Source organism: Scyliorhinus torazame, chromosome 2, assembly GCF_047496885.1.
Source record: "Scyliorhinus torazame isolate Kashiwa2021f chromosome 2, sScyTor2.1, whole genome shotgun sequence".
Taxonomy (NCBI): Eukaryota; Metazoa; Chordata; class Chondrichthyes; order Carcharhiniformes; family Scyliorhinidae; genus Scyliorhinus; species Scyliorhinus torazame.
The window spans coordinates 151,915,841-151,929,022 of NC_092708.1; the positions used below are offsets into that span (position 1 = coordinate 151,915,841).

Genomic DNA, 13,182 nt, shown 5'->3' on the forward strand with positions numbered 1-13,182 from the left:
ACATTTTGTTTTATAATGCTGCTGTGCAAAGCCTTGGGATGTTTTATTACATTAAAGGCGCTCAATAAATACAACTTCATAGAATCCCTACAGTGCAGAAGGAGGCCATTCGGTCTATCAAGTCTGCACCAACCCTCTGAAAGAGCACTCTAACTAGGACTCCCCTGCCCTATCCCTGTAACCCCATAATCCCACCTAACACTGGGACAGTTTAGCATGGCCAATCCACCTAACCTGCACATCTTTGGACTGGGAAGAAACCGGAGCACCTGGAGGAAACCCACACAGACATTGGGAGAACTTACAAACTTCATACAGTCACCCAAGGCCAGAATTGAACCCAGGTCCCTGGCGCTGTGATGCAGCAGTGCTTGCCACTGTGCTGCCATGCACCAGTTTTACAAAAGCAACAGCAGATAGCTGTCATTGCAAAATCACTCCTCTTGAAAATAGGCTGGATTTTTCAGTTACCAATGTTTTCAGTTGATAGTACTTGGCCCAACATGCTAACATTTGCTCCTCCCACCCACCCACCTGATGCCCCAGAATAGCAGAGTATTATTTAAATTGAGAGAATCTGCAAAATGCTGGGGTAGAGAGTTCTGCGCATCCTTATAATTTAATCACAAAAAAGTTGTGACGTAGGTATAGCAAGAGGGATGGAGTAGAAAAGTAGAGAAATATTTCTACAACTGTACAGGGCATTGGTGAGGCCACACCTAGAGTACAGCATACAGTTTGGTTACCTTTAAGGAGGGATATTCTTGCATTTGGGGACGATTCACAGAAAATTCACCAAGTTGATTCTTGGAACAAAGGGATTATTTTATGAGGGAAAATCTGAACAGGTTGGGAATACTCATTGAAATTTTAACGAGAGGTGATCTTATTGAAACATGTAAGATTCTAAAGGTGGTTGACATGGTATATGCTGAGGGGGTGTTTTCCTTCATGTGGGAATCTAGAACTAGTTGGCAGATTTTCAAAAATATGGTGTTCCCAGAGTTGAGGAAATTCTTCTATCAGAGGGTCATTAATCTTTGCCATCCTCAACCAGTGGAGGTTGGGGTCATTGAATACATTCAAGGCTGTATTTTTTTTCTCTTAAAATTTACACTACCCAATTCATTTTTTTTTTTTTCAATTAAGGGGCAATTTAGCGTGGCCAATCCACCTACCCTGCACATCTTTGGGTTGTGGGGATGAAACCCACGTAAACACCAGGTTGGGGGGGGGGGGGGGGGGGGATATGCAAACTCCACACGGTCAGTGACCCAGAGTCAGGATCGAACCTGGGACCTCAGTGCCGTCAGGCAGCAGTGCTAACCACTGCAACACCATGCTGCCCATTCAAGGCTATGTTAGATAGATTTTTGATCTACGGATAAGTGAAGTGTTCGGGGGTAGGCAGGAAAGTGGAATTGAGGGCACAAACAGCCATGACCTTAGTGAAGTGCACAGCAGGCTCAAGGAGCCAAATGGCCTATCCCTGCTATAATTCTTTATTTGTTTGTACTCATTTTCTGTAAATAGTCTTAGTAGCACCTGCTGCCAGTGTCTGAAGGTACTATTACTCTGTAGGCTCAAAGATGTTTTGTGCAAAAATTTTAATTAATTGAGCATGGGCCTCTGGATGTTGAGTACAGTTTCCAGTTTTTGTGTTGTTTGCGTTGTATTGCTAAAGCTTCTGTGCCCTGTGAATGTTTATCTTGAAATACTACCAAAGGACAATTTGCATGAATACTCCCAACTTAATTGATTTGAAAGTATTCATAATATTTCAGTTTATTAATTGATGCTTTTCCTAAATTTATTTTTAGGATCTTGTTTCGCTGTTTAATTTTCATAATTATGATAACCTGAGACACTTTGCAAAGAAACATGATCCTCGTAGGGAAGGTGGTGAAGTACGGGTAAGTTTAACCTTTTAAACAAATTTTTTTAAATTATAATTATTCTGGGAAAAAAACACTTAATTATTGACTGCCAAAATGTGTGGTGGTTTGTTAGATGTATGAAATCCAAGAAGGGCCAAATCTATTGCAATTATTTTGTCATGAAGCATCAATTGCCTTGGGTTTTTCTCTGAAAACAGGGAAGAACAGCTTTAATTAAAATAATCTGGCAAATGCTGAGTTTCACATGGTAATATTTCAGGTATTGGAATCAAGTTACGGTTTGTAGTTGCCTCTTCAGGTCATGTAATTTGCTCAGTAACATCATTACAACTGTAAACAGTTATGCATTCCTGTATTGTATGCCACTGGGAAGAAAGAGTTCAGTGAATAGGGTGATGCATCATTTTGTAGTTTATACAACGATTACTCGGTTGCTTTGAGATGTGCTCCATTTCTTTCAGCAACTGGGTCAAAATCAAACTATTTTTGTGCCTTTATAAATGGAAGCATAGAGTATAAAAGCAAGGAATTACATTTTTATAAATCATTTGTTAGGCCTCAGTTTGGAGTATTGTGTTTAACTCTTGGTACCACACTCTAGGAAGGAAGTAAAAGCCTTGGCGAGCTTAAAGGGGATTTATTAGAATTGTAGGAGGGGGGGGGGGGGCTTCTGGTGGCGGCTATGGTGTGCGGTCGTACACTGTGCAGCTCCTGCTCGAAGGCCCATAAAAGAGCTCTTTTTACCCGAAAACAGGAGAAACTTAGAAGGAAAGGTGTAGCTGAAGGTTGGAGGAGAAGGATCCCCAGGTGTGGCATGTCTGCTGTTTGCCAAACCCGGCAGAAGAAGGTGAAAGACCTGGCCAAGGAGTTGGAAAAGACCTGTGGTGCGGCAGTTATTGGAAGGATGGCGGATGGGGAAGGGCCGGTGCATGGGCGGAAATCCCAGATGGAACAGTTAATGGCTTTCATCAGGGAAGAGTTAAGCCAACAAAGGAAAAAGATGCATGAGCACTGATCGAAGGCCAAAGAAGGGGTTATGGCACCCCTGAAGGGATCGATTGGAAAGGGTCGAAAAGTGTCTGGAGGCACAGGGGTCGCAGATACAAGAGATGGAGAGGGTGTTGTCGGACCACAGCGATCGGGCGGCGGCATTGTAGGTGGAGGTGGGGCTCTTAAAAGACCGTTACAAGACGCTGAGAGCAAAGGAAGAAGAACAAGAGAATAGGTCAAGAAGGCAGAACCTGAAGGAGTGGAAGGCACAAGTGCCACGAGGTACAACTTGACCATGTTGGCAGGGCTGGTGGCAGACGTGATGGACAAGGCCCCAGCGGTGGATAGAGCGCGCAGGTCTCTCAGGCAGAAGCCAAGAGCTGGGGAGCCGCCACGGGCGGTGTTTGTAAGACTCTCCGAGTTTGTGGAAAAAGAGAAGATCCTGCAGTGGACCAGAGAAAATTGGAACTGTGAATGGGAGGGGAACAAGGTCCGAATATAACAGGGCATTAGAGCTGAACTGACAAAATGGCGTGCCAAACGATGCTTTATCAACGGCAGATCAGTCTCTGACTGCTCTACCCGCAAAACTGTGGGTGACTTATGAAGGCCGGGAATATTACTTTTGAGACCCCGGAAGCGGCCAAATACTTTAATAAAGAGCACAAACTGGGGAAGACTGAACTTTATTGAGAGACGGAGGAGCTGGAATTTTGGAATATGGAAGAAATGGGTGGGGGTGGGGGGGGGTCTTTTCTTCCCAGGTGGAGGGGTTTTTAGTTGGGTCGACAATGTGTAGCAGGGGTGAAATGTTTGTAAGGGGACAACCGTCTCCCCCGCTGCCTGTGGCAATGTTTCTTCGACCTGTGGTTTGGGGTGTGTCTTTGTTTGGATGGGGGAGGTCTGCGGGAGCCTTCTATACAGAACAAAGAGGAGAGGCTAGGAGGTACAGTAGGAGGAGCCTTTGAGCAGGAGTTGCCACGCTAGCAGGTAATGCCGGTGAACAGAAGCCCAGGGGGGTGGGGGTGGGGGGAGGGGAGGGGAGAGAGACACCGGTGAGAAATCTCGGGTCTTCGCACGCCTCAGAGTTTGAAGGCGGGGGTGGTCTTTCTGCAGGAGGCGCACCTCTGCGTGAAGGACCAGGTTAGGTTGAGAAAGGGATGGGTGGGTCAGCTATTTTCCTCCGGGTTTGACTCAAAGTCATGGGGGGGTGGCCATCTTGATGAGCAAGCAGATGAGGTTTGTGAGTGTGAAAGAAGTGGGGTGTGGATGGGATATGTGACGGTGAGTGGGTTATTGGAGGGGATGCCGGTGGTGGTGGTGAATGTATACGCACCGAATTGGGACAATGTAGGGTTTATAAGAACTAGGAGCAGGAGTAGGCCACCTGGCCCCTCGAGCCTGCTCCACCATTCAATGAGATCATGGGTGATCTTTTGTGGACTCAGCTCCACTTTCCGGCCCGAACACCATAACCCTTAATCCCTTTATTCTTCAAAAAACTATCTATCTTTATCTTAAAAACATTTAATGAAGGAGCCTCTACTGCTTCACTGGGCAAGGAATTCCATAGATTCACAACCCTTTGGGTGAAGAAGTTCCTCCTAAACTCAGTCCTAAAATCTACTTCCCCTTATTTTGAGGCTATGCCCCCTAGTTCTGCTTTCACCCGCCAGTGGAAACAACCTGCCCACATCTATCCTATCTATTCCCTTCATAATCTTATGTTTCTATAAGATCCCCCCTCATCCTTCTAAATTCCAACGAGTACAGTCCCAGTCTACTCAACCTCTCCTCGTAATCCAACCCCTTCAGCTCTGGGATTAACCTAGTGAATCTCCTCTGCACACCCTCCAGTGCCAGTACGTCCTTTCTCAAGTAAGGAGACCAAAACTGAACACAATACTCCAGGTGTGGCCTCACTAACACCTTATACAATTGCAGCAGAACCTCCCTAGTCTTAAACTCCATCCCTCTAGCAATGAAGGACAAAGTTCCATTTGCCTTCTTAATCACCTGTTGCACCTGAAAACCAACTTTTTGCGACTCATGCACTAGCACACCCAGGTCTCTCTGCACAGCAGCATGTTTTAATATTTTATCATTTAAATAATCACTTTTGCTGTTATTCCTACCAAAATGGATAACCTCACATTTGTCAAAATTGTATTCCATCTGCCAGACCCTAGCCCATTCACTTAGCCTATCCAAATCCCTCTGCAGACTTCCAGTACCCTCTGCACTTTTTGCTTTACCACTTATCTTAGTGTCGTCTGCAAACTTGGACACATTGCCCTTGGTCCCCAACTCCAAATCATCTATGTAAATTGTGAACAGTTGTGGGCCCAACACTGATCCCTGAGGGACACCACTAGCTACTGATTGCCAACCAGAGAAACACCCATTAATCCCCACTCTTTGCTTTCTATTAATTAACCAATCCTCTATCCATGCTACTACTGTCCCCTTAATGCCATGCATCTTTATCTTATGCAACAGCCTTTTGTGTGGCACCTTGTCAAAGGCTTTCTGGAAATCCAGATATACCACATCGTGCGGGGAGGTGGGTGAAAATGGGACAAAACCTGTACAAACTGTAGAATTGTGAGATGGGGAACATGTTCCCTGGATTGTTCATGTTTTATAACTGTTTGAATAAGTTTGGAATAAAACGCATTTTAGAATTGTAGCAGGGATGAGGGACCCAGGTATGCGGAGAACTTGGAAAAACTGGGATTGTTTTCAAAACATAGGCCGGGATTCTCCCCCAACCGGCGGGCTGGCCGTACTGGCGTCAGAGTGGAGTGGACTTCCGGTTGCGGCGATGACTAGCTAAGCCGCACGTTTCGGCGGCTCCAGCTCCAACGGACCTTCGGGCTCTTTTAAGAGCCTCAACGGGAAATTTTCGCGCGACGAAACCCGGTGTGGGGTGAGTGAATAGGGAGTGTCCCCCCCCCCCCCCCCCAACGAAAGAGGAAAATATTGGCGGCGGCGGCTGCAGCGCGAGGAATCCTTGACGAGAGGGACAGAAAGGGAGAAAACAAGATGGCGGCGGAGAAAGCCCAGGCGGCATGGGGGCCCGAGCAAGATGAATTCTTGATACGGTGTGTGGAGCTACTAAAGAGGGAGGTGCTGACCCCGATGCTACAGGCAATTGAGGGGCTCAAGGAGGCACAAAGGACCCAGGAGACAGAGCTCCGCGTGGTGGAGCAGAAGGTGACGGATAATGAGGACGAGATCCTGGGCCTGGCGGTCAAAACACAGACTTACGAGGCACTCCACAAAAAGTGCATTGAAAGGATTGAGGCCCTAGAAAACAGAGCGCGAAGGAAGAACCTTCGGATACTGGGTCTCCCTGAGGGAGTGGAAGGAGCGGATTGCGGGGCTTATGTAAGCACGATGCTAAGCTCGCTGATGGGAGCTGAGGCCCCTGCGGGCCCCTTAGAGGTGGAGGGGGCACATCGGATCCCGGCGGGAGAACCACCTAGGGCGACAATCGTGCGATTTCACCGCCTTAAAGAAAGAGAAGAGGTCCTGAGATGGGCTAAAAAAGTACGGAGTAGCAGATGGGAGAATGCAGTGGTACGGGTGTACCAGGATTGGAGTGCAGAGGTGGCGAGAAGGAGGGCGAGTTTTAACCGAGCCAAGGAGGTGTTACACAAAAAGGTGAAGTTCGGGATGCTGCAGCCGGCACGACTATGGGTCACGTACCAGGAGAGACATCACTATTTCGAGACGGCAGAAGAAGCATGGACCTTTTATTAAAGAGGAGAAATTGGATCGGAACTGAGGGACTGATACTGTAGGGAATGTTATTGTCGATGTAAATAGAGAAGTTAATTGGGAAGGGAAGAGACACTAAGAAATGTGGGCGCTGGTGAGGGGGGAAAGAAGGGACATAGGCGGAGAATGAGGAATGGGAGTGGGAGGGGAAAGGGAGCTGCGCCACAAGAGGCGGGTCAGATAAAGGGATGTTCCCGCGCCAGAAAGATAATGGCGGGAAGACAGGCGCAAGGCAGATGGGAGTTCCCCACACGAGGGGATCAAGGAGGGAGCAGGAGTAGCCGGGGTCAGTTGAAGTCAGCTGACTTGCGGAAGTAATATGGGGGGAGCAATCACGCTAGAAGGGGATCTAGCTGGGGGGGGGGGGGGGGAATAACTGGGTTGCTGCTGCGGAAATCAAAGAGGAAATGGCTAAAGAGTGGGTGGACGGGGATGGAATGCGACGCCTGGGGAGCGAGTGGGAGCGCGGAGGCGGGATACGGGGCTGGCCTAGGGAAGGTGATGGCTAGTCGACATGGGAAGGGGGCAGGTAGCCCCCTAGTGAGGCTGATCACGTGGAACGTGAGAAGCCTGAATGGACCGATTAAAAGGGCCCGAGTGCTCGCGCATTTGAAAGGACTAAGGGCAGCGGCCAAGGTGCTCAAGGGGTTTATGGACCAAATGGGGGGAGTGGATCCATGGCGATTTCTTAGGCCGAGGGCCAGGGAGTTCTCCTCCTTCTCCCATGTCCATAAAGTGTACTCCCGGATAGATTTTCTTGTTCTGGGAAGGCTGTTAATCTCAAGGGTGGAAGAAGCTGAGTATTCAGCCATTGCGGTTTCGGACCATGCCCCAGACTGGGTGGGCCTGGTACTAGGAGAGGAAAGGGAGCAGCGAGCACTCTGGCGATTGGATGTGGGATTGATGGCGGATGAGGGAGTGTGTGGAAGAGTGCGGGGATGTATTGAGAGACATCTGGAGGTCAATGACGACGGCGAGGTTCCTGTGGGAGTGGTATGGGAAGCACTAAAAGCGGTGGTCAGAGGAGAGCTGATCTCCATTGGGGCCCACAAAAGGAAAACAGAGGCCAAGGAAAGGGAAAGATTACTGGGGGAGATTTTAAGGGTGGACAGGGAATTTGCGGAGACCCCGGAGGAGGGACTGTACAGGGAGAGAAGACGACTCCAGACGGAGTTCGACCATTTGACTACCAGAAGGGTGGAGGTGCTGTGGAGGAAGGCACAGGGGAGGAGGTATGAATATGGGGAAAAGGCTAGTCACCTGCTGGCCCATCAGCTGCGAAAGAGGACAGCGGCGAGGGAGATAGGGGGAATTAGGGACGAAAAGGGAGCTACGGTGCGGAGAGCAGGGAAGATAAACGAGGTGTTCAAGACCTTTTATGAAGGACTGTATAGGTCTCAACCCCCGGAGGGAGAGGAGGGGATGCGGCAGTTCCTGGATCAATTAAGGTTCCCGAGGGTGGAGGAACAAACAAAGAACAAAGCAGGAGGTGGAAGGCCTGGGGGCACCGATTGGGGTGGACGAGGTTATTAAGGGCTGGGGAATATGCAGGCAGGGAAGGCCCCGGGACCAGACGGGTTCCCGGTGGAATTTTATAGAAAGTACGTGGACTTTTTGGCCCCGCTGTTGGTGAGGACGTTTAATGAGGCCAGGGAAGGAGGGACTTTACCCCCGACAATGTCGGAGGCGACGATATCGCTAATTCTGAAGCGGGATAAAGATCCGTTGCAGTGCGGGTCCTATAGACCTATTTCATTATTGAATGTGGACGCCAAATTGCTGGCAAAGGTACTGGCATCGAGGATAGAGGACTGTGTCCCGGGGGTGGTGCACGAAGACCAGACGGGGTTCGTAAAGGGGAGACAACTGAATGTCAATGTGCGACGACTATTAGGGGTGATAATGATGCCCCCAGTGGAGGGGGAGGCAGAGATAGTGGCGGCAATGGATGCAGAGAAGGCATTTGATAGGGTGGAGTGGGAGTACTTATGGGAGGTGCTAAGGAGGTTTGGGTTCGGGAATGGGTTTATTAGTTGGGTCAAACTCCTCTATGGGGCCCCAACGGCAAGTGTGGTCACGGGTCGGCAAAGATCGGAGTATTTCCGACTATATAGGGGAACAAGACAGGGATGCCCGCTATCTCCATTGTTGTTCGCGTTGGCAATTGAACCTCTGGTCATGGCGTTGAGAGACTCCAGGAAATGGAGAGGGGTGATTAGAGGGGGAGAAGAACACCGAGTGTCGCTATACGCAGGTGACCTACTGTTGTATGTGACGGACCCAGTGGGGGGGATGACAGAGGTCATGCAGATATTGAGGGAGTTCGGAGATTTCTCGGGATATAGGCTTAACATGGGGAAGAGTGAACTATTCGTGATACACTCTGGGGACCAGAGTAGAGAGATATAAGGCCTGCCTCTAAGGAAAGTGGAAAGAAACTTCCGATACCTGGGGATTCAGATCGCTAGGAGCTGGGGAACCTTACACAGACTTAATCTGACACGATTGGTAGAACAAATGGAGGAGGACTTCAAGAGGTGGGACATGCAGCCTCTGTCGTTGGCGGGCAGAGTGCAGGCAATTAAGATGATGGTCCTCCCGAGGTTCTTATTTGTATTTCAATGTCTCCCTATACTAATCACTAAGACCTTTTTTAAAAAAAATAGACAGGACCATCACGAGCTTCGTGTGGGCAGGCAAAGTCCCGAGGGTAAGAAGGGGGTTCCTACAACGTAGCAGAGACAGAGGAGGATTGGCGCTACCGAATTTGGGCGACTACTATTGGGCCGCCAATGTGGCGATGATTCGTAAATGGATGATGGAGGTAGAGGGAGCGGCGTGGAAAAGACTGGAGAGTAAGTCCTGTAAAGGGACGAGCCTAGAGGCGCTGGTGACGGCGCCGCTACCGCTCTCACCAAAAATGTTTACCACGAACCCAGTGGTGGCGGCAACATTGAATATTTGGGGACAATGGAGGAGACGGAGAGGTGCGCGGGGAGCCCTAGTGGGGTCCCCAATCAGGAACAACCACAGGTTTGCCCCAGGAAGGATGGATGGAGGATTTCAGCTCTGGCACCAGTTGGGAATTAGGAGGGTGGGAGATTTATTTATAGATGGGACATTTGCGAGCTTGGGAGGAAAAGTATAAGTTGCCCCGGGGAAACTTCCTTAGATATATGCAGGTGAGGGCGTTCACAAGACAACAGGTGAGGGAATTTCCGCTGCTCCCGGCACAGGGGATCCAGGACAGAGTGCTTTCGGGGGTGTGGGTCGGGGAGGGCAAGGTGTCAGAGATATACCGAGAGATGAGGGAAGAGGGGGAGGAGCTGGTGGGCGAGTTAAAAGGAAAGTGGGAAGAAGAGCTAGGGGAGGAGATGGAGGAGGGTATGTGGGCGGATGCCCTAAGCAGGGTAAATTCCTCTTCCTCGTGTGCCAGGCTTAGCCTGATTCAATTCAAGGTGCTACATAGAGCACACATAACGGGAGAAAGATTGAGCAGGTTCTTTGGAGTGGAGGACAAGTGTGGGAGGTGCGGCGGAAGCCCGGCAAACCACGCACATATGTTTTGGTCGTGCCCGGCACTGGAGGGGTATTGGAAGGGAGTGACGGGAGTGATCTCGAAGGTGGTGAAGGTCCGGGTCAAACCAGGCTGGGGGCCAGCTTTATTTGGAGTTGCGGATGAGCCGGGAGTGCAGGAGGCGAAAGAGGCCGACATTGTGGCCTTTGCGTCCCTAGAAGCCCAGCGTAGGATTTTACTCATGTGGAAGGAAGCGAAACCCCCCGGACTGGAGGCCTGGATAAACGATATGGCGGGGTTCATAAAATTGGAGCAGATGAAGTTTGCGCTGAGAGGATCGGCTCAAGGGTTCACCAGGCGGTGGCAGCCGTTCCTCGACTACCTAGGGGAATGTTAGAGGGAAGACAGATGACCAGCAGCAACCCAGGGGGGGTGGGGGGGTGGAAAATTTTAGTTTATGTTAAATGATTAGTTTACCATGTTGATTAGCCATTTTTTCACTGTTAAACTTTCTTTTTTGTTATGTTTGATTTGTAAGGGGAAAAAATTGTGATCGAAAAATTTTCAATAAAATATATTTTTTAAAAAAAAGAAGAGTGGAGTGAACCACTCCGGCATCGGGCCGCCCGGAAGTTGCGGAATCCTCCGCACTTCCGGGGGCTAGGCCGGCGCTGGAGTGGATGGTGCCGAAGGGCATCCGCCGGCCGGCGTGAGTTGGCGCATGCGCGGGAGCACCAGCATGTTCTGGCGCATGCGCAGAAACGCTGCCGTGATCCCTGCGCATGTGCAGGGGGTTTCTTCTCTGCGCCGGCCATGGCGGAGCTTTACAGAGGCCGGCGCGGAGGGAAAGAGTGTCCCCACGGCGCAGGCCTGCCCGCAGGTTGGTGGACCCCGATCGCCACTGTGGGGGGGGCCCCTGGGGCCGGATCCCCCTGCGCCCCCCCGAGGACCCCGCTAACTGCCCTCAGAGCCAGGTCCTGCCGGTATGGACCTTGTGTATTTCACGTCGGCGTGACCGACTGAAAACGGGTGGCCGCTCGGCCCATCGGGGCCTGGATAATCGGTGGGGGGGGGGGGGCACTGCCAACGGTCCCCGACCGGTGTGACGTGATCCCCGTTCCCACCAAAAAAACGGCGCAGGAGAATTTGGCAGCTGGCGGCGGGGCGGGATTCACGCCGGACCCCAGCGATTCTCTGACCCAGCGGGGGGGTTCGGAGAATCCCGCCCATAGGCTAAGGGAAGATGTGGTGCAGGTGTCAAACATTCTGAATGTATGGTGCAAATGTTACTTGCCGCTTGTCAGCCTAAGCCTGGATATTGTCCAGGTCTTGGTGCATTTGGACATGCATTCCTTCTTAGTGGCATGGTGCAATGACAACAATCTCTCCCGCAATGTCAACAAAACTAAGGACCTGGTCATTGACTTCAGGAAGCAAAGTGTTGTCCACGCCCTTGTCTATAAATGGTGCAAAGGTGGAGATGGTTGACGACTTCAAATTCCTTGGTGTAAACATCGCCAACAATCTGTCTACACTACGACCAAGAAAGCACAACAGCCTATACTTCCTCAGTAAACTCAAGGAAATTCGACATGTTCACAAAGACTCTTACATTTTCTATAGATGAATCATAGAAAGCATCCTATCTGGCTGCATCACAGCATGGTATGGCAACTGCTCAGCCCAAGACCGTAAGAAACTACAGAGTTGTGAACACAGCCCTATCCATCATGCAAACCCGCCTCCCACTATTGACTCTGTCTACACTTCCCGCTGCCTTGGGAAAGCGGGCAACATAATCAAAGACCCCTCCCAGCCAGGCTATTCTCTCAATCAACCTCTTCCATCAATCTCTGTGCACGTGACAAATCTAAATAAGTATCTGAGGAGTTGCAAATGGTGCTGAACATAGTGCAATCATCAGCGAACATCCCTACTTCTGACCTTGTGATAGAGGATGGCCATTGAATGAAGCAACTGAAGATGCTTGGGCCTAGGACCCTGAGGAACTCCTGCAATGATATCCTGGAGCTGAGATGATTGACCGTCAGCAACCACAACAATCTTCCTTTGTACTAGCTATGACTCCAACCAGCAGAGGGGTTCCATCTGATTTCTATTGACTCTAGTTTTGCAAGGGCTTCTTGATGTCACACTCAGTCAAATGCTGTCTTGATGTTAAGGTCAGTCATTCTCATCTCCCCTCCTTTTTTCTTTTGACCAAGGCTGTAATGAGATCAGGAGCTGAATGACCATTTTCAACAAGGGAGAATTCAACAATCGCCCTTGACATTCGATACATTACCATCGCTGAAAGGCCTGCAATCAATGGGTTACCATTGACTAGAAACTGAATTGGACCAGCCAAGTGAGGCGAGGTGGAACATTCAGGGGTTGGATGGCCCAGCGAAATGAGTGAGAATTTTCTCTCATTTGAAGAATTTAAGGCCATGGCGGTGCTTTTGCAGGAGACTCACCTGCGGGGGAGAGATCAGACTAGGCTTCGGAAAGGCTAGGTGAGCCATGTGTTCAACTCCAGCTTTGATCGTAGGACCCAGGAGGGGGTGGCAATTTTAAATAAAATAGTCTCGTTCCAGGCAGGTAGAGTTGTGTCAGATCAGGGAGGTAGATATGGTGGCACAGTGGTTAGCACTGCTGCCTCACAGCTCCAGGGTCCCGGGTTCAATTCCGACCTCTGGTAACTGTGGTAACTCTGCACTTTCTCCCCGTGTCTGCGTGGGTTTCCTCCGGGTGTTCCGATTTCCTCCCAGAGCCTGAAAATGTGCAGGTTAAGTGGATTGGCCATGCTAAATTGCCCCTTAGTGGGCAAAAGGTTAGGTGGGGTTGCGGGGATAGGGTGGAAACGTGGGCTTAAGTAGGGTACTCTTTCCAAGGGCCGATGCAGACCCGATGGGCCGAATGGCCCCCTTTTTGCATTGTAAATTCTATGACTCTATGTAATAGTAACTGGGGCGCTGTAAGGTAAGTTGGAGA

The 13,182-nt window shown here is 50.0% G+C and overlaps 1 protein-coding gene across 4 annotated transcripts in view; it reads left to right on the plus strand.

The window, feature by feature from the left end:
- The window catches only part of glsa (glutaminase a), a 202,922-nt gene that overhangs the window by 131,749 nt on the left and 57,991 nt on the right, over positions 1–13,182 (plus strand). For all 4 annotated transcript variants that reach the window (XM_072478420.1, XM_072478437.1, XM_072478429.1 and 1 more), the window contains one exon: positions 1,821–1,913. In XM_072478420.1, the coding sequence (XP_072334521.1) occupies positions 1,821–1,913 (93 nt within the window). The remainder of the gene's footprint in view (positions 1–1,820; positions 1,914–13,182) is intronic.